Raw genomic sequence first — 25,994 nt, 5'->3', positions numbered from 1 at the left:
GACCAATGTTCTCTTCGGCTTCCATCTTTTGTATGTGTGTGCTGAGTACTGACTTGTGGGTTCTGACGAACATGAACTCGTCCATGCTACTGACAACCTTTCTTGTTCTTGACATGGGATGCTGGCCAGTTTTAGCTCACATAAGCCCAGGCAGATCTCGCTGTCAAAGGCCTGGATAAGCATTATGGATGGGGGACTATGGTATTGCTACCATTTTGGACGGTTTGAAAAGTGACAAGTAGTGGGGGTACTCTTCGATGCTGTGCTGGTGGCTGCGGAACCCATGTCTTCCCAACACCTGTTGTCTCTTACCTCGAGAGGCCGGCGCAGGATCGACCGGGTGGAATCAGCAGCAACGTTTTCACAAACCTGCCCTTCTCCTTTCCTTGTATCATGCTCGAGGCCTGTTAGGTGCGGATTTGGACACAATTGTACATTGCAAAACAGGACGAAGGATGTCTTTTCTCCTTTGTAAGCTACAATTTGAAAACTTTGCACACGTGCTGTTTCTTCGTAGGAGGGAAAAAAAACGATTAGAATTAGATGAATGCGCAAATCAGATTGCAATTCTATCACAAATGTCTTTTTACTATTTGTAATTATGAAAAATGATAAACTTTACACGACACAAAGAGGCTGCCGGTGGATGTACTTTCTAGCTAGGTACAATTTTACATGCACTACATGTGCTAGGAACAGATGATGTAGTGTAATTTGCGCACCAATCAAGTGATCACAATATCTTTAAAAACTAGTTTTATATAATAATTGCTAGAAAGAAGCGCGAAAAGAGGGAGCAATTTTATCGTACTCCCTTCAGATAGGTGGTTTTAAATTGGTTCTGATCAATTTCCACAAATACATAGTTAAAAAGTACCATAACGTTGAAAAAGTAGTTCTTGATTGGAATGAGACATTCTATGACCGTCCTACAATTTTGAAATATCACTTGAATTGATCAAAACAACCTAGAATGATTGATTTTGATAGGCTATAAAGCAATGCATCTTGGATTGAGATTTGTCCAAAAATAGAAAATTAAAACCCTAGAGAAATGCTAAGGATTGCCATCCTTTGCAAAAATGCTAACATTTGAGGTGCTTGAGGTGAAGAATGCCACATTCGACAGTGGTGCCCCCACTCAAATCAGCCGGCAGCTTATCACCACCACCTCAGGCTCAGGATTGCACGGCTCCACCGCGACCGAATTCCCCACCTCCCGCCGCCCCATGGCCGCCGCCGCCCTCCTCCTCCGCACCCACCACCACCCCTGCAAGCCGCCGCCGCCGCCCGCAGCGCGCGCGCCCCTCCTCTGCCGCGCCGCGGCGGGGACGTCGGCCGGGCCGGCGTCGGCCGCGGCGCTGCGGTCGCTGGCCCCGCCCACTCGGCCGGAGCTGCTGTCCCTCGACCTGCCCCGCTACGACCCGTCCCGCGCCCGCCCCGTGGACCTCGCCGTGGTGGGCGGCGGGCCCGCGGGCCTCGCCGTGGCGCAGCGCGTGGCGGAGGCCGGCCTGTCGGTGTGCGCCGTCGACCCGTCCCCGGCGCTGGTGTGGCCCAACAACTACGGCGTGTGGGTGGACGAGTTCGAGGCCATGGGCCTCTCCCACTGCCTCGACACCGTCTGGCCGTCGGCCTCCGTCTTCATCGACGACGGCCGCGTCAAGTCGCTCGACCGCCCCTACGCCCGCGTCGCGCGCCGCGAGCTCAAGTCCGCCATGATGGGCCGCTGCGTCGCCAACGGCGTCGCCTTCCACCAGGCCAAGGTCGCCAAGGCCGTCCACTACGACGCCTCCTCCATCCTCATCTGCGACGACGGCGTCTCCATCCCGGCCACCATCGTGCTCGACGCCACGGGCTTCTCGCGCTGCCTCGTGCAGTACGACAAGCCCTACAACCCCGGCTACCAGGTCGCCTACGGCATCCTCGCCGAGGTGGACGGCCACCCATTCGACATCGACAAGATGCTCTTCATGGACTGGCGCGACTCGCACCTCGCCGAGGGCTCGGAGATCAGGGAGCGCAACCGCCGCATCCCCACGTTCCTCTACGCCATGCCCTTCTCGCCCACGAGGATCTTCCTCGAGGAGACGTCGCTCGTCGCGCGCCCGGGCCTCGCCATGGACGACATCCAGGAGCGCATGGCGGCGCGGCTCAGGCACCTGGGGATACGCGTCCGGAGCGTCGAGGAGGACGAGCGCTGCGTCATCCCCATGGGCGGGCCGCTGCCCGTGCTGCCGCAGAGGGTGGTCGGCATCGGCGGCACGGCCGGGATGGTGCACCCGTCCACGGGGTACATGGTGGCGCGCACGCTGGCGACCGCGCCCATCGTGGCGGACGCCATCGTGCGGTTCCTCGACACCGGCGACGGCAGGGTCGGCCTCGCCGGGGACGCGCTCTCCGCGGAGGTGTGGAAGCAGCTGTGGCCGGCCAACAGGCGGCGGCAGAGGGAGTTCTTCTGCTTCGGCATGGACGTCCTGCTCAAGCTGGACCTCGACGGAACGCGCCGCTTCTTCGACGCCTTCTTCAACCTCGAGCCGCACTACTGGCACGGCTTCCTGTCGTCCAGGCTGTTTCTGCCGGAGCTCTTGATGTTCGGGCTCGCGCTGTTCGGGAACGCCTCCAACACGTCGAGGCTGGAGATCATGGCCAAGGGCACCGGGCCTCTGGGCAAGATGATTGGCAACTTGATACAGGACAGAGATGGGTGAGGGTATGTACGCCTGCATTTCTCACTGAAGATCTCCATTGGATCTCTGATTTTGGCCCATTGGATCTCTGATTTTGGCATTGCTGATGCTCCGTGTATTTAAGATTTGCGAAGAAAGATTCACGAAACACCAGCCTAGGAGCTTCTGTCAGATATAGGAATTGCTGCTGCAACGTTATTTTAGTATTGGTGATTACAATTTGCAGTCACAATTGAGAGTTGTATAGTTGCAATTTTCCCATGGATGTTATGACAATCCACGTATCAGATATCATGGTCTTCAAATACAAGGTCGATTTCCCACAAAATATGAAACTGGCAGTTGTGATATGTACCCTGTTCTTCATAGTTCAAGAACAGGAGGTAGGAATTAGAATGAACTGAGAGGATAAAGATTCGTACCATAGTAGGGATAAAAAACCAAAGCAATTTATCCTGTAAATGTGAATGGCTCCAGCGAGGTCAACCAGATTAGTGATTAAAACTCAAAAGAGCTGAGCAGGAAGCAATTTACATTTCTTTTCCTTCGTCTCTACCAATAAACAGCTATACACCGCCATCGATTTGAGCCTTAGTTTAGATCCAGCAGCAGTACAGTGACTGTAAAATGAAAGGAACATAGAAGAATGAACTAATTTGATCAATAAGTACAAAATTATCTTCTCAAACTTTTCCGGTTCTGAGTTCTCATCATCAGCTCAACTTCTCCAATTCATATGCACGTTCCAGATCTTGCCCAAGCAAATTGAGCCTTGGAGCTGCTTTGCGCTTGTATCATGGAAGTATTTGCTTCGAACTCAGAATGATATGTCTCTCAGGTCTCCTTCACGTTCCGGGGCTCTGTATGAGAATCCTAGCTCTTCTCCTGATTGCCGCCTCACTATGCTAGCCCTCTGCATCAGGCGCACAAGTTGCTGAACAACCTCTGACATAGGCGGACGGAACTCTGGCTCAGGCTGCAGAAACAAATGATACATTCTTAGTATATATGGCTCCTGTAAAGAAAGATAAGTGCCAAAATGGTCCAATTAAATTTTACCGCAAATGATTTTGCGGTGGTTAAACACCCACATATATTTGTTAGAGTGAGCATTTGAAATATTAGCAAATCAGTGGTAGAATGAGCATTTGAAAAATTAGCAAATTAGTCACTACTCCACATGACAGTTTTCCCACACATGATTTTTTTAGATTTCTTTAAAGTCGTCATGAGTATTCAATGGCCATTACAGATCAATAACTGCACATGTGTCACAAAGCAAGAATATACCTGAACGCAAAGTGCAATTATGTCTGCAAAACGGGAGAGCGATTTAGCTGGGTACATTCCATTTAATGCTGGATCAACCATCTTAGCGAGTGCATCAATATCGTGAAGCTGCGGAGTAGCCCATCTAACAAGGGACTGTTCTGACCTCTCCCTAGAACTGTGATAACCATCCAAGGGTCATTTCGACTTACTATAGGACGCAATGCACCAGGATCAGATATATGCTAGATAACATACCTGTCTAGTGGCTTCCGCCCTGTCAATAGCTCTAACATCACTACTCCAAAACTGTACACGTCACTCTTTACAGTATAAATTCCGGACATAGCAAACTCAGGGGCACTATATCCAAATGATCCAAATACTTCAGTCGAAACCTGTACCAACAAGCTAATTAGTTAATCCATGGACAAAGTAAAAACCACAGATTCCAAGCATGGCTATTTGCAAACAACTTCAATAAAAGAGACGTGGTGTACCACTTACTTGTCTTTCAGTATTAGGTGTCAAGGCAGCAAGTCCACAGTCAGATAGATGTGGATTATGCTCCTTGTCTAGTAGGATGTTTGAAGACTTAAAGTTTCTATGAACAACAGATGGCAAGCACACCTCATGCAGGTATCTACAGAAGATATGGAAGACATTATATGCATCCTCTGCCATAATCTTGGAGTACATAGTGCTGTAAGATTTAAATAACTTACTCCAGTGCCCGAGCAGTGCCTAGTGCTATCCTTACGCGGATGTTCCATGTAAGCTTCCTGCTCATCTCATCAGTGAAGTGCAACATATCATGCAGCGTCCCATTTCCAATGTACTCGTAAACAAGAAGCCTTTGCCCATGTTCAACACAATATCCTGTTAGTGGCACGATATTTGGATGCCTTAGTCGGGACATGCTTGACACAGCCTCAAGGAAGTTGTCTTCTTCCTGTAAAGAAAGGGCAGCGCTGTCTATCTTCTTAACAGCAAGAACCTGTAATCATGGCACACAGCTCAGGTGTAGTGCAGAGCATGAGTACGAAAAAATAGTGGTGTACAGGGTCTAAAACTGTATAAAACACCACTACCTCAACATATAACAAAAACACAAGGATTTGGCTTCATAATGCATTGAATGAAGTAACAAGTCTGATATTGAGCAATGATAACAAAAAGATTAATAATGCATTAAATAGTTTGTGAATGAGTATTAGCAACAATGGTTTTGATATTTTGATACAATACACCCACTGTATATATTTGATTCTTTCCCCCTTTTTTCTGCAAGGACCAAGGAGTATAGATTTGATTTTTGTTACGACAAAAGTACAAAACACACTGTACCTTTCCATTTGAGAAATCAGCCTTGTAAACTCGACCAAGAGAACCCTCTCCTAGAAGAGAATCTTGACAGAAGCTATTAGTAGCAACTTGGAGAGAAGCAACAGTATAAGGTGTTGCAGTTATGGGGACCTTCGTCTTTCTCATTGAACCATTTTTACCATAAACCCTCTCAGGGGTCATTTTCTCAGGTTGTGGCAGTTTCACAGCTGCTATGGAGGAATCTTGAAGAGTCTGCTCCGGGGTTTCCCTGCTAGAAGCTACAAAGCCAAAACATAGACAATAATTAAAATAACAATTATCAAGGGACCGGCACATCAGGGTTCTGCAATTGTGCTGGTTACATCTTTAGAACAAGAAACTTAGCATCATTATAGCTCAATCAGACCATTAAATCTATTAATAAAATTCCAAGTTTTCCAGTTTTCTGCTACTCAATTATGTCTCTCCTAACTACAAACCCATATTATACAATTATACCGATCTTGAGATCGGGCACATGCATGCAAAGGGAGCAAATTCCGATTGTTCAAGCTCGTGCCATAACTCAATTACAATAAGTGCATTAACAGCACCGATCAAAAGTTACCTTCACCTCTTTAACAAATAAGATCCTAGCTAACAGAACAATATATATTTCTCTAGCATCAACTGAGAAGAGTACCGCAACATAAAGGCATGACAGCATAAGAAGTGCCATACCTCTCTCTATGTTCACTGTTAGTGGATCTACAAAATCTTTTGTTTCACTGCTGGCATCATCCTTTCTTTTCTGAACATTACGCATGCAGCATACCAAAAGCAGAAGCACACATAAGGCAGAAACTATCGAGCCAGCAATTATCCCCACAAGCAGACCTGTCCCAAGGCCTTGCTTCTTGTCACTTTGAATGGTGGGGCTTTCGGACCCTTTTGGAGCATCTCCTTGCCCCTGAGGATGCTTAGGGCGATTCCGTGGCCTTTGAGGGGGAGGTGGCATAAAAGGTGGTGGCGGGGGAGCAGGTCCATTGGCAAATGAGTTTCCTTCAAGTCTACAATTGCATTTACAGAGAGTCATTACAATATGTCAACAATAATTTCCACAGAAAAGTTAAATTAAACATGTTTGGAACATACGATAGATCGGGGATGGAGCTGAATTCTTTAGGTATCCAACCACTGAAATTGTTGTTTGCAATGTCTCTGTTTTGAAAAAAGGCTATTAGATATCAAGCAAGTAAGAATAGAAGTCAAACTATTGTCTGAAAATCCACTTACAATGTATTAAGGGCAGGGCTTAGGCCACGGAGAACATTGACAGAACCTGTGAATTGATTGTTCTGCATATAACTGCTAAGTGGGTAAGCATGAATCTATCATGCCGAAAAGCTAACACAGAAAAACTAGAACCTTTCTTTAAAGAGATTATTTGATACTTACAGGCTTGAAAGATTTGATAAAGAACCCATAGAATTGGGAAGGTCCCCTGTCAATTTGTTGAAAGACACATCTCTGTCAAGGGGTACAGAAGGCATAAGATGGATTCAAGAAACCAAATGGACAGTACTTTTGTTAGCATCATGTAAAAAGTAACTTCTTATGACCATTATCAAGATTAAATTTGTCAAGGAGGAATTGCATGAAATGCACACATCAAATTCTCACTTAATCTATCATGGCTCACTAGTCTTTACTGGGGCAGGAAGGGATACTGGAAGTATTACTTTTATATAACTAAGACCCTCTAAAGATTTAGATTATGAAAAAAATGCATGATCTATCCAATATATGGAGGTAGATCTTGTACAGTACAAAGACACAAGAAACTATCTGAAATTCCAATTGTCACCATCAAGGACATTGGTCATGCATTTCATCTTCTGGTCAGCTTATACATCACATTGCTACATATCGACTATAAAGCAAACTGGCACTCTATGGAGTTTTACATGAAGCATTTAAAGAAGTAATGAAGTGGATGGTTTACATGAAATTGAGTCAAAGTAGTGTTGCAAAAGGTATCTGAAAGGTGTGATAACGGCAAGATTGCCTAATGACACACTCAATTCTTTTTCATTCTGTGTTTTCCGAGGGGAAACACTTCATTCTTATTTGATGTCATACAGCCATAGGATTTCAAGAGAAGGCAACTACATCTTCCATTCTTCCTAATGCTTCCCTATATCATGTAGTGTATGCTACATTTTAGAAAATAAAATCTATCTGCTTGTTGGTCATTGGGATGAAAGTGGGAAGGTGTATGAGACAGAAAATAACTAGATAAAGATAAATTTTGCAATGCATAAAGGTTTTGAAGATTCTTACAATTCTGAAAGTGCATTGAGGTTTCCAAATAGATCACCCATTTGATTAGAAAGTGAGTTGTGGCTGAGATTGCTGCATCAGAAGTTTCAGTGAATTAATAATTTGCCAGCATAAAATGCACTTGTGCAAACAAACATAGCAAGGTTTGCCCCAGGTAGCAGCTTACAGGTACTCAATTGAAGCCATGTTTGTTATAGAGTATGGGAGATTGCCAGAGAAATTGTTGCTAGCCAGATTCCTGCATTACCACCACTATGAAACTGCAAACACCGGTTGCTAAAGAACAAATCATATCAGGATTGACACAAGACACTTACAGATATGTGAGATTAGGGGGCAACTGATAAGGGACCGAACCATGCAAGTTGTTGTTGCTCAAATCCCTGCATGTTATGAAATTGTGGATCAAGATAGTGCGTAAAAGTATATAACTGAAGAATAAAAGGCAGGTTGAAGCTCTCACAATGTCTTCAACGAAAACAGGTTGGAGAGTTCATATCCCAGGGAGCCATCCAGCCCTATCCCTGGAAGCTTGCTGTATAAGATGGGTAGAAGAATGTGTTAGTGTGGTAGTTTTGCTTCATGAATTTCCATGGCCAGAAAGTAAATGAAGGAGCTGGCATACCAATGAACAGAAGAACTACAAAGAACAAAACAAGAGAAATAGGAAATGAGCTGAGAAATACCAATTTAGATGGCAGCACAGCATAGTAACCCCAAATTGTTATTACTCATTACAAAGAACGAATGCAAAGATCAAATAAACTTATAAGTGATGCAAATGTGACGAGCTTGCAATACGGTCTCAGCTTGAGGCTGCACAGACAATATTACAGCAGGTGCTTCCAAACAGCAGATTCCTACCAACTCCCACAAGCCACAAACTCAAGTCCAACAAGGATCAAACACCAGAAACCAGCCAAAAAAGCACGGGTCATCTCCATCACTGAACCCATCTAGTTGTAAGAGGAATCATGGAACTCAAAAGGCAATCAATCTACACGGCTGTGCGAGATGTCAAGATGGTTCCTTTGATGCGGACGGGGATCTTAATCTTACATTTCGGTGACGCCGGCGCCGGAGCAGGTGACGCCCTGCCACGCCGCGCCGCAGGGGTCGCCGCCGCCGGCCGACCAGCCGGCCAACTGCGACGGGCTGTTCCAGGAAGTGTAGAGATTCCCCAGCGCCGCAGCTGCAAGGAACGAATCAATGAATCATCAATCACACATGTGGGGGGGGGGGGGGCGGAGAAAACCCACACCATCCCAAGAAACCAAGAACCCCAGCCGGAACCCGAAGCGCGCGCATGGCTCTTACCGTCAGCCGAGTCGGTGTCGGCTCCCGCCGGCGCCGCCGCGAGAACAAGGAGGAGGCCGGCGGCCAATGCGGCAGCCAGCGCCTCCATGCTTGGTCCCCACACTCTCGGTCTTGATCCTTCTCCGCGACAAGGATAGCTGCTTTCCTCGGCTACTTGCTCCCCTACTAGGACACGGCCATGGTGGCCAGCACGAGGATCACCACGGGCGCGGCCAATGGGCTCCCTTCTCTCTCCTGCTCCCTCACTCACCAAGGATGGCAGCACGCGGTACCAAGAAAGGAAGCGAGGAAGAAACGGCGGATGGCACGGCTGCCTCCGGCAGGAAGATTGGACGCGGCGTGGTAGAGATGGTGCTGGTAAAAGACTGCAATTTTTTATCTCTCCCCTCTTAAATTTTTGTTGGGTTCTGGGCTGCTTGCTGTTCTTGCCTCTCTTTCTCTCTCCTATGCACACAGTCTTTCTCTCTCCTCCTCGAAGGAGAGGAAGGAAGGAAGCTTTTGATCCGGTAAATTAATGGGGGAGCAATGGGAGTAGGTGAAAGGTGATGAAGTACGAAGTGAGGGGGCATGCTCTGCTAATGGGCAATGGTTTATACCAGTATAGTCAACCATGAGCTGTGGTTTTGACTGAGCAGGACAACACTTTCACCATCCATGTTCTATCTTCTTCCTTGCCACCTGAATCAGTGACTTTGCCTGATTCCCCAACTTTCCACACCTTTGATGCATCTACTAATCCAGCTTACATTCTTATTTTTTTTGCTGGGTCCTGGGTGCCATGAGCACAGATCTGCCACAGTCACCGTTTCCTTTTGCATGAAACTGTTGTAGAATCAGGGATGGAAATGCAGGTTATAGAATTACTGTATACTTATATAAAAATATGGCCATGTCGATTCTTAAGAATCTTTCATCAGATCAGAAAGCAGTTCGTTACATCTCGCATCAGCATCAGCTCACTTGTAATTGGAATGGCCTGGAAACCTGCAGCTGTGCTACATCTGCAATCATCAAATGATATGGTTAGGAGTTCGGCACAAAAGGAAAGAAAAATGAGAGCTGACACTGATGTTCTTGCCCAAAACATGTCTCCTGCTAGATTCCAAACCATGTTTGGTAGATCATGGTCCATGCCCAGTTGCCCAAATCAAGTTGGGCGTTGACCGTTGACCAACACACAGCTTAGCGAATAGCCGAATAGTAATCGAGCTGTTCGTTACAACTTCGAAGTACAATTCAACAGCATTATTCTGTATTATTTCTACAGCCTGCTGTTAGGCGTGTTCCCTTGCACTTAACCGGTGCTAAACTACAGTCAGGTAGTAGTGTTGCCTGGCGCAAGCATGAGGCGAGTTCATCAACTTGCGTTTAACTATCTGACTTAAGGTTGTCTGCCAAGAGGAGGCCGTGCTTGCTCATGAAATTCGAAGTACTACTCCGTTGGATTTTGTACAAAATCTTGGGGCGTCCTCTCAGCGGGTCAACAGGAGATTAATGGGCATTTTGAAACTCCTCATGAACGGAGATGCATGATACGGCCTTGACAGCTCCAAGGGGGAGAAGAAAGTCAAGAACGAACTGGGCAAGTCAATGCTGCAGCGACATGTTTCTCACTGTTGACGTACGATCAGAACCACGATTGGACGAATCATGATGCATGGACAACATTTTTCTAATCTTGTAACTGCAAGCCAAACTGAGACTGAGAGGGCTCAAATTTTTGCAAATTTGATCTTGCAAAACCCCCCATCTCAGCCAGACCTAAAAGGCATAGCCATGATCCCTCAGCGATCAACCGCAGCACGAGCATCATGTGATCTTGCGGCACCACGATGTGTCGTAGCTGGTGATCCAGCAGAGGCCCAAACTGCTCACCAACCGCGGTCGTTGAGTAGCTGCTCCCGTGCTCTTTCCGCTCGATCCGCAGCTGCCTCCTCCCATGATCACTGGCCTCACGCATCCAGCCGTGCTGTTGTCCGGGACCCGGCAAATCAATTCAGATGTGAAAGTGGACGATCCAACTGACTCACCTCCAAAACTTAAGCACAGAATCATTGCTAGCTGCTGCTGCTACATTGGATTCTTGAAGCTGGTGCTGCTGTTCAGTGCTCACTTACCAACTTTGTGGTTGTACCAGCACTCCAGCAGGCTCAGCCGCTCAGGTGATGGTTTCTGAATGAATCCACTCATGTTCAGTCTAGCCGGGACAGGAGAGGGGCATGAGATTGAAGCTGATGATGGTACATTGGTACTGGCAGATGGGTCATTGGGATGAACATGGATCGAGTCAGGCAGCAACATGGATATGCATGGGTGGATCATGGATGCAGCTTGGGATCTGGGATGGATGGGATCCATGAAAATGCAGGCCTGCTGTTTTTCTGGTCCCTCTGCTGATCCAATGATCGAGACATGGCGCATTGTTGGTGCTGTAGCATCATGGAACGTTGGGCCTGCAGAAACGCTAGCAGCATGTGGAAATCTCTCTCACCGGATCCAAGAACACAAGAGGATGTCCCATCATTTTCTCACGGTGCCGGTAAGGAACTGGATCTTTCCTGATTCGCCGAACACAGTTCATACTTCATAATGAGACCATTTCAATCCTGTCCAAATTTTGCGCCAGGCTGAATTTTCAGCAGAAAAGATCACGCTGCCAAATTTTATTTTTCGCACGGGACGGCCGTTGATCAAGAAGGCTGAGAACCGCCTGCCAGCCTGTGGTTAGAGACAGGTGGCCCCAAGCCCAAAGGCTGTGTTTATTACACATGGATTTGGTCACTAGTGTGAGTGAGGGCAAGGGTGTCCAGCCAAACTCTGACGCCTTGTTCGGCTGGCGGATTCAGCCAACCAGCCAACCAACAGTATTTTCCTCTCACGCGAAATCAGCCGGCCATCCAGCCAGCCAGCCAGCCGAACAAGGCATGAATCTGCTCCCATGACCCCATCAGAGCACATGCACTCGTCTCAGCAAGTAAAATGGTATTCATTTGTTTCAAAGAACAAAAAATTTGTACTTTTCGATAAGAAAAAACAGTTAATGCAATATACCATGAGCTGGAGACTTGAAGACGAAAATGCTAATGCCAAGACACAGCGGCAATGCGAGCAAAGCAGCGAGGCCCGCGACTATTACAGGGCCCCGGACCCTGTTTTGCGTTATCCGCAGTGATCAATCTGAATTTGATGGAAGCGAGTTTGTGCAGTGCCTCAAGTGGATCAATTTCGAATTTAGCTATTTTGCTAATAACTAGCGCATTGTCCGTTGTTACTGTAATATAAATTTTGCACAGATCCATATAAAATTATCAGCATTTTGCTCTTTCACTCCATTTACGGTCTGTGCCATGACCGCAAGGCATTGTTGTCCGGATCCCGACTGAAATTCTGATTACTTTATCCGAAATTCGATTAGAATTCTGATTGACATACAAGAAATCATTGCTGGCTTTATAAATAGTAGAGATAGAGATAAAGGTAATTTTGTAATCAAGTGCTAATGCTATTTTTCATTTTTATAATCCTAAATTTAGCTATTTACTAATTATTCTAATTCTCGTATTCCCGAATTTAGCTATTTATTATATGGTTATACCCTATTTTTTCTTAATTTTTAAATCAAATATTAATTATTCTATTAATCGTGATATGGACTATTGAGGCAATTTAAATTGTAGATCTTTATAACCGGTGTCTGATCCAGTCATCTGTAATACAGTTCATATTTTTGGAAACAAACCAGACAGAAGAGTTGCCGATTATATTAAAACAACATCCAGATTGAGTACCACAACAACCAACGACATCACCACCCGCCAAAGGATCGCACAACTCCTATCGAGCTCGACTCAAACAATAACCGATTAGATTAGGACATCAACACGGTTGTGCAACTCAACTCGACTCCACACCCAGCTGCCTAGGTCAGATTGGGACCTCAACCTAGGCTAGAACTCACTCTACTTGGTCATATTGGGTCGTCGGCCAGAGCCTCTGCACATCATGTCCGGTCAGATTGGGTCCTCAACGCAAGCCGTGCCAACACAGAACTAACAAAAGCAACAAAAAGAGACATCAAGGCTACTACAAAGGTTAAACTACCAACACAAAACCTCAAAAACCCATGAAGCAACACCAAAAAGCACAACAACAAAAAAGCTTAACAAAGAGCCAAAGATGTCCCAACCACAACATCTCAGAAGTCACGGCCTTTCAAACACATTATTGACTTGAGTAGGTTTGGTGGCACCAATTCGTTCAAACAGTCAATACAGTCTTGAATTGCATCCTCATCATGCTTTCCATCATCTCTAATTATGCCTAAGTCTTTAAGCACCTTACGTTGGGCAAGACGAGCGCTTCGAGGAAGCGATGATCTGTTGAAAGACTTAGGCATTGTTTGTTTCTAGAGACTTTTTTTAAGTTTCTGTCACATCAAAAGAAATCTTACTATTTAGAAGTATCAAATAAAATTTGTTTATAAATTTTTTTGACAGCTGAGTGCTAATTCACGATACGAATCTAATGAGCTTAATTAATCTATAATTTGCTACAATGATGCTACAGTAACCATCCGCTAATCATGGATTAAAATACCTCATTAAGTTCGTCTCGTAGTTTAGCCATAGGGTTCTGGAGTTTGTTTTGTAATTAATTTTTATTTAATACTTTTAAATACTAAGATTTTTTATTTTATGTGACATGGACTAAAATTTAGCTCTGAAACCAAACAACCCCTTATGCACGTGTCTTGCTGTCGCTATCGTTGATGGTGAGTGATGTATAGGAGGACATCTAACATTGTCCGCCTTCAAGTTATTGATGTCTTGAGGGGACGTTGCCTCCAACCACGAAGTATCTGGTGGCGGTTGTGGCTCTTCCTCCTTGATCTCAATAGTAGACAGGGTGGAGCCATCTGTAACGGCAACAACAAGGAGGGGATCTTCAGTCACCATGCTTACATATGAGTCAGCATCATCATCACTGGATGCATCTTCCACTAGAACAATATCCTCGACCGGAGTGTCAACTTGCAGCATCATATGCTCCATGGGTGGGTCTATATTCCTGTCCGTTTGCTTCTAGCGGTGGCAGATCGTCTTCTTCGTCATAATCTGGTTCCTCGTCAATCTCGGCAGTTTGTGCTTGTGCTTGTGCTTCCCCCGGGGTGCGGGGAGGAGACGCGACGGGCGGCCGGCGGCGGCGGCGAACAGGCACTACCTACAGTCCTACTGTCCTAAACGCAACAGCCACTGGGTCCAGAATGAGATGGGCCGCACGCGTTTTCCGTCCGCTGGGCCTGCGGGAGGTCATGGACTGAGAGAGAGAGAGAGAGTCGGTGACGTATGGGCCGTGACTCGCGGGCCGACCCGGGATGGACCATTATAGCAATGAGGCTTCTCCCAGGAATCATATACATCTTCCGGAAGATGCGAAGACCATTGAACTTCCAGTGTTTGAGATCCGTACGATACAATCGAGCGGATAATATTCGAGCAATGGAGTATAGGGTCGTGCGTATGTCCGCCTTGGGAGTGTGCATGGATGTTGGTGGGTGGATGTGGAAATTCCATGTAAATTCAAAACTTTGATTCCATTTTTCTTCCAAACCGTAAATACGTTTTGGATTCCGTTTGAACCATGATATTATTTGAAATTTATGCAACAAAACAAGATCACATATGCATATATTTTAATTAATTTTATTTTTTTTCTAAAAAAAATCAACATTCAAAGTATACTATTGCAACATCTGAGTATACATATTCAACATTTTGGACATACACTTTCAACATTTTCATATAAAATGTTTAACTAGTTTATAAGAAATGTTGTATTAAATTTGAGTGAATGTTGAATATTGTATTTTAAAATATTGACTGTAGTAGTTTAGTGAAAGTATTAATTATTGATGCAGCTTGAAGAGAAAAAAAATAAAAGGACCCTAGCACCACCTGCACGACATGCAAGCTGCACATCAGCACATACTTGCTTGCGCAGCAGCGGCGCGCGGCCCACTGCTGCTGGGCAGATAGGCGGCCGGATGTGAGCCTCTGATGGGCCGGTCGCGTGACACCTTTATAATTGGGCTTTATAGATATATTTGTTATCCATCTCCCCGAAGGGGGACAGGAGCCCCGGCTTCTCCCCTTTTGGAATACGCTCGTTCGTCGTCGTTATGATTTATGAAGCACAGCCACCAGCTCACCAGGGCCCGTCGTCGTGAGTGGCGACCCTCCTTTTTCCAATTCCAGTTCCAGGTGAGGTGAGGTCGCCATCCTCGCTCCGATCCCCTTCCATCTCTCCACTACTCTACACACCACTACTACCCTAGATGATCTGAAGAACGATGGCATTTCATGCAACTAGCAGATATGGATCGGAGAGCGACATGCATGGAGTGGGCAACAAGCCGGCTGGCCGGGCCGACGGAGGAGTCCATGCAATCATGGTGTTCGGCCGGCCGGGGTGTGCGCCCACTGCTAGCTTTCAGCCTTTCAGGTCGTCCCGTCCCACTCCCCGTCCCACTCCCGTCCCGTCTAGCTATCTACATCTAGCCTTCTTGTTTTCTTTTTCCATTTTGATTTCTTCTTAATCTGGATGCAGACTAAACGTACGCAGTAGTGCTAGCTGGTGCAGTATCCATCCAGTTTAATTTGTTAATGACTAATTGGAACCTAGCTATTAGCTTAATTCTAACGCACATTAATTCCTAATCACCCAAAATGGTTCGCACACAGATACCGCCTTTATTTTGTGACGGCAGTTTCTTCTAGAGGAAGGACAAGTCAATGGATGGATGTGTATTAATTAATTAATTAATTAATTAATTATACATACATACGCAGGATGCAACTAAATAACGTGACTGATGTCATGCATGACACACAGGAATAATAACCTATCTAGGATAGATTATACACATACAGCATGCATGCAGTCTGGTGACACTTATTAGCTCATCGCAGCTAATAGCTAGTTGTTATTTATTTGGCTAAACTAATTTAATATTAAGCTGGTAATTAACAATAAGATAATAAGGGTTTTAATATTCGGTGGCCCGCGTATAAGCTTCGTTCTAGACACGAGCGTCAACGGGCTGGGTACCTATCATCATCATCATAGATGCCTCTTCGGCTCTTCCTGCTCCCTGCAGGTTTTAATTTGGAAAAGGTAATTACTATAAACTGACGATGATCCAGCTCTTTCTTGAATGATTTCTCAAAAAAAAAAGCTCTTTCTTGAATGATGAGGCGCAGCAAGTGATGAGACAAACGACCAAGTGAGATGCATGCTATGCTACACCACATACTTAGGAGTAGGCGCTTACTCGGGGAGTATGCATGTATACTTCAGTCATACAAGTCGCTAGACGCCTCTAATTTCTTTATAATTATACGAAGGAATTAATTAGAACTTTTGGTCTCTGCACCAATACATTGGGACTATATATGGCCGTGTTTCTCTAATAAATTTTTTTAAAAAGGAAGCATTGCATATAGCTTTCAGTCTTTGCACCAACACAACATCCTACACCTCACAGTCGCCAAATCAGGACTGGCTCACATGCTTTGGCAATCAATTTTTGTTCTTCTTCAAAAATTAACTAAAAATGTTCAAATGATAAATGCATGCATTAGCATCCATAAAATTTCAAATGGTAATATTTTTTTTTGTTCTTCTCGAAGTAGGACCGGCTCAGAGAGAGGGACAGGTAGTGGGACTGTTGGGGGACCATGGAGCTGGGAGATCCAAGACCATATAGGTAATTAGCACATATAATTTTTTATTTAGTATAATAAGCCTTTGGAAGCCCCTCACAAATTAGCCCATGAGGCCATGACGTACGTCCATAGGAAGTCTTCCAGTCTGATGTTGATTTGGATGATTTTTTTAATTAAAAGTGTTGCAAGTATGTTTGCCAGAAGAATAGATGTCAGCAACTGAGTTTCTTCAATTTGTTAAAGGCGCATATTGCTATATATCTGAATGTCTCCATTGCATATCAGATTCTCCTAACTATTCCAGTGACAAGGGCATCGGTCGAAAAAAGTTTCTCCAAATTGAAACCGTTGAGAAATTATTTAAGATCAACTATGTTACAAGAAAGATTGAATGACTTGGTTATGTGTAGCATTGAGAAGGATACTTTAATTTGGATGACATTAATCTTGATACAGTTCTTGAAGATTTTGCACCAAGAAATGCCCGAAGATGGTTTTTTACAAGGCACTGAAGCATTACATATTTATTTGAGGTAATCATCATGGTTATTATTTTAGTTTTTTGTTACACTATTGTTATGTTTTATGAGCTACATATATATATTGCAAAGTATTTATTATTATTCATACTATATAATATAATTTTGATACTAAAAATTTGTTCAACGAGCCCTTATTTTCTTATATTACTTGCTCAAGGGGGGCTAAAATTATAGAGCCGGCCCTGTCTCGAATATCCATATATATAAAAACCTGGCAGCATTTATATATAGATCCCATATAGAAAAATAACTCTCTTTGTTCTTGGGGGTTTCTAGGAGGAAAAAAAAAGAGCATGTGACCGACGAGTACGTACGTGTGTGCTACCCTGTAACAGCTGCAGCAAATCCGTGTCCCTAGCTCGGAGACGACGCCAGAGCGAGTGCCGGCTTTTATACGCAGCTGGTACGGTATAGCTGTTTTGTGTGGTGTGTGTGTGTGTGTGTGTGTGTGTGTGTGTGTGTGTGTGTGTGTGTGTGTGTGTGTGTGTGTGTGTGTGTGTGTGTGTGTGTGTATTTCTTTAGAAAATATTCTAACACACATCGTCTGCTTCCAGAAGCTGACTCATGTATAACTGGCTTCCTCGGGATATGCATGGCATCACGTGATGATAAAAGGATTGCCAATGTCTGATCATCAGAGCCACAGCTGTGCTGTGCACCTGATTAAGTAAACAACGCCATTCAGATGCATGTCCGCACTTGGCCCTCCTGATCCCTTGATTAACTTCTAAGACGAAGAGTAGTACAAGCAATGGCTTTGTTTTAATACTATCAGCTAACAGAAAGAGCTAATTTGATGATGTGTGAATCATGCTTACAGCATGTAAGCAGTGGCATTTATTCATATATAGGAGAACGGCCAAAAGCAAGAACAACCCAACCAGTGCTGTACAATCTTTGTGCTGGCGCAAGGATAAAATATTGCCCGATGTTGTTGAAGATATATACATACCAATGGAACTCATGCGTTATTAGAACAACAAATGATAATTAATTTCAGAAAAAAGTAATTAATGACTTAAGGAGATCCCACCCGCAAGATAGGCCCAGATGAGGGTCCAATTTAAATTTGAATATCCATTCCTTTGTCTTACAAATATAATTGAAAAAATAAGTCGCTGATGACACGTGTCTCGAACTCTTGAGCCTTGAATTCAAATCCCAGATTTGCAAAAAGGATCCAAAAGAACGTGGCATGCGTTGTAGAATATTTGTAAGAAATTGAATTGATGACTAAAATAGGTTATTTGTTTAGAAATTCGAACCCCCCCTTTTTTCGGGATAGAATCCCTAAAAAAGGTTAAACAAATAACTTCATGAAACATTCTAAATTACTGCTTAAAAAAGATATTACCCCATAAAAAATGTTTCAGCTTCCATAGAATAATATTTTCGTCCCTCCGCTCACTATTTAACCACATAGTGACTTAGGGTAAATCCTCCACACTTTCACTTTTACTGCTCTATCCCTTTTCCTTCCTCGATCCAATGAGAACCCACACACCTCCGCCATTTCAAGATCTGAATCCCCTCTACAAAATCTGCCTCCTACTAGATCATCACTCGTCCTCCCAAATTCAAGCCAAGTTGCACTCGTCCCACTCTCGCCTAGGCCCCTACGCACATGTGAGAGAAGTGTCTTGTGACGTTCATGCTAGAAATAGGGAAAAACCAAACACATCGAGGATTGGCGAGAAAAGGAAGGATTGCAATGAGGAAGAGGTGCAGCTTCTGGTGCCAAAAATTGGGAGAGTTCAGGGTATCATATACCCTACCGCCGGTAGAGTTTGGAAGCTGTCAAAATGCATCAACACAGATCTGCAACGACTAGTTCTAGAGGGCATTCTCCAAGAGCAGGATGTAGTCGAATGGCATATGTACCTGGTAAAGATGCCTTTCCCTTTGAAAATACCAATGAAGCTATACTTTTTGTGCATTTTATTGAATGGGGATCCCCCTCTAACTTTTTTCGTGTCCTCCATTTATGTAAGCTCAAACTTAATCATCTGAATCCAAATTCTAATGTCCATATTTCCATCTTTGTCTACTTCTGTGAAGCCTTTCTGGGTATCTAATTTCACTTCAGTCTTTGTTATCTTTTTTATCTCAAACCCCAACCCGAAGCCGACAACCCCAATGTAGTCAGAGGAGCTAGATTTCTAGTGCTACTGAAAAGATCCTCGAGTCCCCGAGGCAAGGGGTGAAGAAACGAGTGGCCGGGGATGATACTATACTGGGTAGCGTGTCCCCAGTGTCAGTGGACCCGATGCGAACAACAGCTAGCATACCTGTATCTTTCAGTACTTTGGGCAGTGCTCCAGCACTCAAGGCCTTGAAGGTGCCGAAGAAACTTATTATGAAGATCCACTCAGTAAACTACCTTGCAGAAGATCTCCGAGTAGTATTATGTAAGCCCATAGACATAGAATCAATTATGACATTTGCTATTTTCAACAGGTTCTCCTCCTCTCTATTCTGGGCCTGAAAGCCGTAGATATGGAATCAATTATGACATTTGCTCTATTTTCAACAGGTTCTCCTCCTCTCTATTCTAGGCCTGAAAGAGTCTGGCGCCTAAGCCGGTACTTGGAGTCAAGACCCTTCATCGCAGCCTCAGGTTGCTTGGACTACTTCAACCCCTGAACAGGAGAAAACAACAGATGATGCATCGTTGCCAGCGGGAAGCATGGCTGTACCCGCCGATTCCACACCACTAGCACCTATGGAGCCCCCTGCGCTCACCCAGAGGTTAAAGTCATTGATGTCAAAGCGGGCATAGCAATCGTGTGAGATGAGGATGTTTCTTGCTTCAATTTAAAGTTTCTTCTGGGTGTGATTGCATCTTTGTGATGGAGTTGTTGGAGCAATCTTTGTGATGGAGTTGGTGGAGCTCAAGGAGGGAGGTGGTGGTGATCGAGGCGGAGCTGCGACGGAACTTGCAGATACAACTTTTTTTTTATATTTTATTCTGGTTGGGAACCCCAATCGGGACATAAAAAGCTACTTTTAGTCCCAGGTGCAGCAACCTTGACTAAAGGCCCTTTAGTTGTCACACCCGGTTTTAAGGACAAAACCGAATGTATAGCTATATGTATGCCAGGATCAAATTTCATACATATAGAGACATCATAAGTGAATAATCAGTAACAGTATCACGTAAAAGAGAATTACAACAAATAGAAGATTATCAGAGTTATACAGCTTATCCTGGAAACGAATGCTCCAAACTTCACAGGCAATCGACTGGGGGTTGCACATGACTAGAACTCAGCATCATCTTCAAAAGACTTCACCACAACTTTCTCCTTCTGAGCAGCAGCAATCAAGGGTGAGTACACTTATGGTTGGTACTCAGCAAGGCCACAAGAAATAACCAGAATGTGATTTATATCCATCTTTAAGTTTATTAATCATGTGAGGGTCCAAGCCGCTCTTGACCGTGAGCACGGCTAACCGGTTAGTTTTAACTCTGCAGAGGTTGTACACTTTCACCACAATTCGCGTAAAAGTTCCGAAGAACTTTGAACCCAACCACGCAATGTGCTAGCTAGGCACAATACCACACTTTCGAGGTGTGATTGCATAGGGACGCTACGAGGCGTTTACAAAGAATCACTATATGTACGCATTGGTCCCTTTTTCTGCGGTACCTCAGAAGACGAAGCTTCCTTCACCCGCTTCTCAAAGCTCGATAACCCAAAATCCACCAATCAAACGTCCCAGGCACGACATATAAATCATCTAATTACTTAGCCAAGACCAGAGCCATATAGTATTGTGGTTGTACGGTTTTTTTGGGTGGTTCTCCATGTTCCAATTAAATCAAGTACTCTTGTATATAAGCATAGATAGAAAGATGGTTAGGGACACTTGCCTTTTTCCAACGAAAAGCTACTCTTACTGCTCTTCAGCTTTTGCTCACTTGGAAAACTTGATTTTTCAATCTTTGAACAACGATCTTCTACTCGAAGCAATCAACGAGCAACCATACAAAGCAAACAAAAAGATACAACTAAGAACAATACACCATAACAAAAGAAAGTCTTTAAAAGAACATACTAAAGGATAGGGCTCGCTGCTATGGCTACGAGAGCGCAAGAAACATGGAAAACGAAACTAAAACGTCGATTCTATAGGATAAACGATGCTTCAGGGATCTAGTCGCGATTAACTAAAGGGTTAAGAGCTAGCAGAAAAGATTTGCAAGACACAGAAAACTATGCTCACATAGGATAACAAGGTCATAAAGCTATTGCACACGTTGCAAGGATCACGTGAGCGCGAGAATCGATGAAAACAGAGTTAAAACGTGAAAGATATGGCTAAAATAAGGTTCTAGGGACTTGTTTATAAAGGAGTTGAAAGATAAAGGGTCTAACTGAAATAAACCAAGGACTAACACATATTTAAACCTTAGATCCAGGGGTTAGCTTGCAAAACTAGAGCTCCTGGACAGCGGGTTGGATTTCGTAAAAGTGTAGGGGTTAAAACAAAAGAAGTAGGGCTGATTTGTGAATACTTTTGAACAAGTTAGGACTGATGGTTGATTTGCTATAAACTGAGGGGCTCTTATGCAAAAAGGGTGGTGGGCGGCTCAGATTTGGCTCGGGTCTGACGGATCTGCTTCGTTGGATCTCGATCCAACAGCGGCAGTGGGTGGGAGCGGCTCGACGCGCGACTGGTGGCTCGGCTGCGGCTCGGCTCGCGGCTCCAGACACAAGCGAGCGGCTGGCGGGGGCGGGCGGCTCGGGAACGGGAACGAGTTAAAATTATGAGAAAAAACATTGATTTATTTTTAATTTTAATCACATCCTGAAATCCAAAAATTTCAGGATGTGACATTAGTCACAAAAACGTAGTTATGGTTGGAAAACTGGGACGCCAGTTCCCAAATAGGAGTACATGCACTTTAGTAGTGCAACTATTAAGATGAGGAGAGTGAGGGCAGATTATACCAGAAATATATGGTTTCATTTGTGGATAAATTTAAACACTACTAGAAAATAATTACGTTGGATGGAGGGAGTATTTATTTATTGTAATACTATTTACTGTCACAAACGGATGCCATCGAACGATGTGGCATGCACAGCCTCTAAATGTTGAGAACATTATGAATTCTCGTCAATATAATCCCCTCTCTAGTCTCTCACTACTACAAAAAACCTTAACCAAGGCGGGCAAAAGACATTAACCGAGGTGGTTTTTGCAACCGCCTCGAAGTCGCCGCCACGGTTAATGGGGCATTAACCGAGGCGGTTTGTTTCCCGCCTCGGTTAATCGAGTAAAAAATTAAAAAAAAAGCAAAGCCCGCCAAGCCCATCTGGGCCTGCCGAGCCCATCACGAACCCGCCGCCGCGTCAGCCGTCCGCCATTCGCCGGATCCGGCCCGCTGGCCCCGGATCTGGCCATGCCGGCCGCGGATCTGCCACCGTGCCCCCCCCCCCCCCCGCGGTCCACCGCCCCCGCGGGTTGCGGCCGCCGCCGCCGCTCGAGGCCTCCTCCGCGCCTTCGCCGCTCGGGACCCCCACCGCGCCGCCCCCCGCGGCGCCCCGCCGCCACTTAGGGCCCCCGCCGAGTCGCCGCGCTCGGGCCCCCCGCGCGGCCATGGCGTGCTCGAGGATGAGGAGATCGATGAGCTGGTCGGCGATGGCGAGCACGGAGAAGGACAGCAGGAGGGGGGAGGAGGTAGAGCTCCAAGCGCCGCCGCCGTGGAGATCTGGGCGAGGACATGGGCGGCGGCGGCTGTGGAGAGTGGGATGGGGAGGGAGAGGGAGAGGGAGAGGATAAGAAATGTGGACTTCAAACCCTAAGAGCTATATATACATGTGCTCGTAACTGGGCTATTTGGGTCAGTGGGCTGTGCTTATTTTACGGAGGCGGTTGAGTTACACTGTCCCATCTCGGTTAACTTTTAACCGAGGCGGTTACGTTAGGATGACCGCCTCGGTTAATATACATTAACCGAGGCAGTCATATTAATATTGCCCGCCTCGGTTAACCGAGGTTGTTAAAAATTGTGCCCGTCTCCAAGCCGATTTTCAAGTGCCTTGCAAAATAGAATTTTGTAGTAGTGTCTAATAAGTCTCTATCCTATGTGATCTTTTCATGGACATCAAGAATGGATTCTATGCCATTTGTATGAGAATAATAATCTCATCCTTATAAATCATATGCTGATGCTAATATATATAGCTATTGGTATAACAATATAGATAAAAAATCGTAGTGCAAGGAATCGTATATATATCAGGCGCGCTGATTACAACAGCCAACAGGCATGTATCTATTATTCTCAAGCAAAGGAATGTAAAGAGGCCTAAAACCAACACGAGTACTCCCTCCGTCCCATGAAGAGTGCAATTCTAGGTTTTTTCCGACAAATTAGTGGTGGCATGAAAAGACTCTTATGCCCTCAATTGTTTGCCACATATGGTTAGTTTTGACATGCAATTCAAATCTGACCACTTAATAAGGCAGGTATATAATTGCACTCTTTGTTGAATATTTTCCAAACTCAGGATTGCACTTTTTATGGGACGGATGGAGTATTCAATTTCTTTGAAAAACGTGTCATATATATATGACCATAAAATGTGTAGAGAGTGACATGTAATACATAAAGATATTATGATAACATTATTATTCCTATATAAGGTCCATTTTATTCTGACGGCTAGTGTCCCTAGACTAAATTTCCATGACACTATTTACTAAACAGTCACCCTACCCGGAATATGAGTTGCCTAGTCTTGAATATACCTTTTTCAAAGAATATATAATGTCGGTATCGGTAGTCATGGTATTTATTCCTTGATAGCTATAAGCCTATAACTGTATGCTAAGGGTTAGTGCCTCACGATTGACCATATCTACGTGCATTCCTGTTTGGTTAATTTACTAGTGTGTGTGTGTGTGTTTTTGTAAATTTCCTCGCCCTCTAGTGCATGATAGTCATAATGCATGGAAATTTAGTTTCCATCAATGGAGGAAATTATGATAACATTTATGTACATGCATGTGTACAATGTAACATAAAATGAATTTTATCATAGGTGGAGGGTGAGGAGGACAACATGCACTTGAATTTTAATAATTGGCTAATCCTGGATCAAACAATTTAAATAAAGCAAAAAAGAACTGGAAATCAAAATGATATGAAAGGAGAGATGAAGAGAAAGGCTCATAATCACCATCCTCTGTCTAGGAAAAAAAAAGAAAGGCTCCCTAGCTAGTTAACTAGCTGCTAGTAGCTTTGGTACATATCCATTGCCCTTTTGCAGAGTCAAGTGTGTGAAGAACGGACGGCCAAGAGCATTGCTAGAGGCAGGGCTTTCTTGCAAAGTAAATTGAAGTGGAAATGGGTATGGTCCGAGGGGAACAATGAGCCGACCCTTTTGCTTTTGCCACTTCAAAGGTCTTGATTTACACATCGATAGATGGATAGATACGATGAAAGTAGCTGCGAAGAAAAGGATACGGAAAAAGTCGATTAATCATCTGTTCATGTTTGGCTTTTGCCCTTCCTAAAGCGGACAAAGAGTTATGTTAATGATTGTTTTGTGGTGGTAGAAGTTTATTGAGCCAATTGGTTGCAAATAAGCAATTAGAGTATAGTATTGCATATAGTTTGAATTTCCAGCAAATGCGATGTGAAAATGCATGGTTTTTTTTGCGAATAGTGAAGTAATGCTTATTGCCGGTGGCATGTTACATCATTTGTTGTTGAACTCTTGTTGAACCGTCTCCATTTCATGGCTACTTTAATTTCATTTTCCTTTTGGCTAGCTTGGAACACCAATGCCTGGTGGTACAGGTCCTCGTTCTCCCAAACCACGTATGGGAGTGCTCCATGGATTGTGATGACTAAAATATAGTTAGTTAATAGCAGTCGTATTTTCTGACGATTGCGACACATATCGGCTCAGTGGATATATTGCTTTGCTTAGTAATGTTTGGTATATTCTCCTAAATCCATTGGCCAAGCTAGAGCAAATTGAAGGAGGTGCCATTGCCTTGTGAGTTGAGCTATAGATGGTGCATATATGGTGAAAAATTAGATCTAATTATAAACTTTTAAAAACTTCCATGGGTGCATCGGCACACATTGATCATAACCTATACCTTAGCTTCCCCCTGCCTAGACCATGTTCCTGCTATAACATTTTTAAATTAAATACATTATATATAAGGGCATATATTAATTAAGCGCACAAAAGCAATAATTTTGGTGCACATATGCGGAAACTCATTCTTGTGTATGAATTTTTCAAGGCTAAGGAGTTTTTAGTCCAATAAGACACTATTTTAGAGTCATTTAGTATTGTGAAGACTCTATTGATTTGCTAAGCTAGGATTCTTACTACCTAATTTGTTGCCAACTTGCCAGGCCGCCCTCGGGCACCGTTCAAATAAGACTACACCTGGTTTAGGTTGCCAATTTGTCCCGGAAAAAAAATAAATAGGGAGACTATGTTCATTGTTTTAATTATTATGTAGGTGTACTACCAGGCCCGGCCCTGAGGGGGGTCGACCTGTGCCCCCGCCCCGGGCCCCCAAAACGTTGGGGCCTCCCAAATCCCAATACATATACACATTATACATGCAACTGGACTAGGTCCGCGCAGCAAACAAGAGCCCAGAGAGGCAGCGCTAAAGGCTACAAGCTAATGACGCCTCCGACCATCTGACGATTCGCATTCAGCGCCGTCGGCCATCGCTCCTACTCGTCGACTCGTTTGCTGGCTGTTCATCTACTCGCCCGGATTGGAGGCAAATTGAATTCCAATCTCCATGCACTCGTAAGC

The 25,994-nt window shown here is 44.5% G+C and overlaps 2 protein-coding genes and 1 long non-coding RNA gene across 4 annotated transcripts; 2 read left to right on the top strand and 1 right to left on the bottom strand.

Annotated features, from left to right (window-relative positions):
* The first annotated feature begins 1,137 nt into the window (after positions 1-1,137).
* LOC120648385 (lycopene beta cyclase, chloroplastic-like) lies at positions 1,138-2,994 on the top strand. The gene has a single exon (XM_039925151.1). It carries the CDS (start codon positions 1,230-1,232, stop codon positions 2,706-2,708), a length of 1,479 nt encoding a protein of 492 aa, XP_039781085.1. The 5' UTR covers positions 1,138-1,229; the 3' UTR covers positions 2,709-2,994.
* A 161-nt stretch (positions 2,995-3,155) lies between these two features.
* On the bottom strand, positions 3,156-9,475 carry LOC120648370 (protein STRUBBELIG-RECEPTOR FAMILY 8-like). 2 transcript variants are annotated; one of them, XM_039925135.1, is made up of 16 exons: positions 8,922-9,475; positions 8,664-8,796; positions 8,068-8,139; positions 7,922-7,987; positions 7,771-7,842; positions 7,605-7,676; positions 6,720-6,791; positions 6,558-6,629; positions 6,417-6,482; positions 6,003-6,331; positions 5,304-5,560; positions 4,682-4,953; positions 4,464-4,599; positions 4,215-4,354; positions 3,978-4,134; positions 3,156-3,663 (listed from the first exon to the last, which is right to left on the bottom strand). In XM_039925135.1, the coding sequence occupies exons 1-16, from the start codon at positions 9,007-9,009 to the stop codon at positions 3,505-3,507; spliced, it is 2,163 nt and encodes a 720-aa protein (XP_039781069.1). In that variant the 5' UTR covers positions 9,010-9,475; the 3' UTR covers positions 3,156-3,504. The 2 variants fall into 2 exon arrangements, with proteins under 2 accessions (XP_039781069.1, XP_039781074.1); XM_039925140.1 differs by lacking the exons at positions 8,664-8,796; positions 8,922-9,475 and adding an exon at positions 8,291-8,423 and having other exon boundaries at positions 3,163-3,663.
* A 9,232-nt stretch (positions 9,476-18,707) lies between these two features.
* Positions 18,708-20,032, top strand: LOC120648363. The gene is made up of 2 exons (XR_005664931.1): positions 18,708-19,595; positions 19,721-20,032. It is a non-coding gene; the product is annotated as an uncharacterized LOC120648363 (long non-coding RNA).
* Positions 20,033-25,994: the final 5,962 nt, after the last annotated feature.

Source organism: Panicum virgatum, chromosome 1K (genome assembly GCF_016808335.1).
Source record: "Panicum virgatum strain AP13 chromosome 1K, P.virgatum_v5, whole genome shotgun sequence".
NCBI classification, from domain to species: Eukaryota; Viridiplantae; Streptophyta; class Magnoliopsida; order Poales; family Poaceae; genus Panicum; species Panicum virgatum.
This window is presented reverse-complemented; position numbering and strand designations above follow the sequence as displayed.

What these genes read in the sequence shown, in the direction of transcription:
- LOC120648370 (XM_039925135.1), bottom strand. Translation starts at nt 9,009, where the DNA reads ATGGAGGCGCTGGCTGCCGCATTGGCCGCCGGCCTCCTCCTTGTTCTC. An exon ending in CGACACCGACTCGGCTGACG is followed by an intron (nt 8,797 to 8,921) that starts GTAAGAGCCATG and finishes CGTTCCTTGCAG; the next exon opens with CTGCGGCGCTGGGGAATCTC. An exon ending in AACAGTGAACATAGAGAGAG is followed by an intron (nt 5,561 to 6,002) that starts GTATGGCACTTC and finishes TTGGCTTTGTAG; the next exon opens with CTTCTAGCAGGGAAACCCCG.
- LOC120648385 (XM_039925151.1), top strand. Translation starts at nt 1,230, where the DNA reads ATGGCCGCCGCCGCCCTCCTCCTCCGCACCCACCACCACCCCTGCAAG.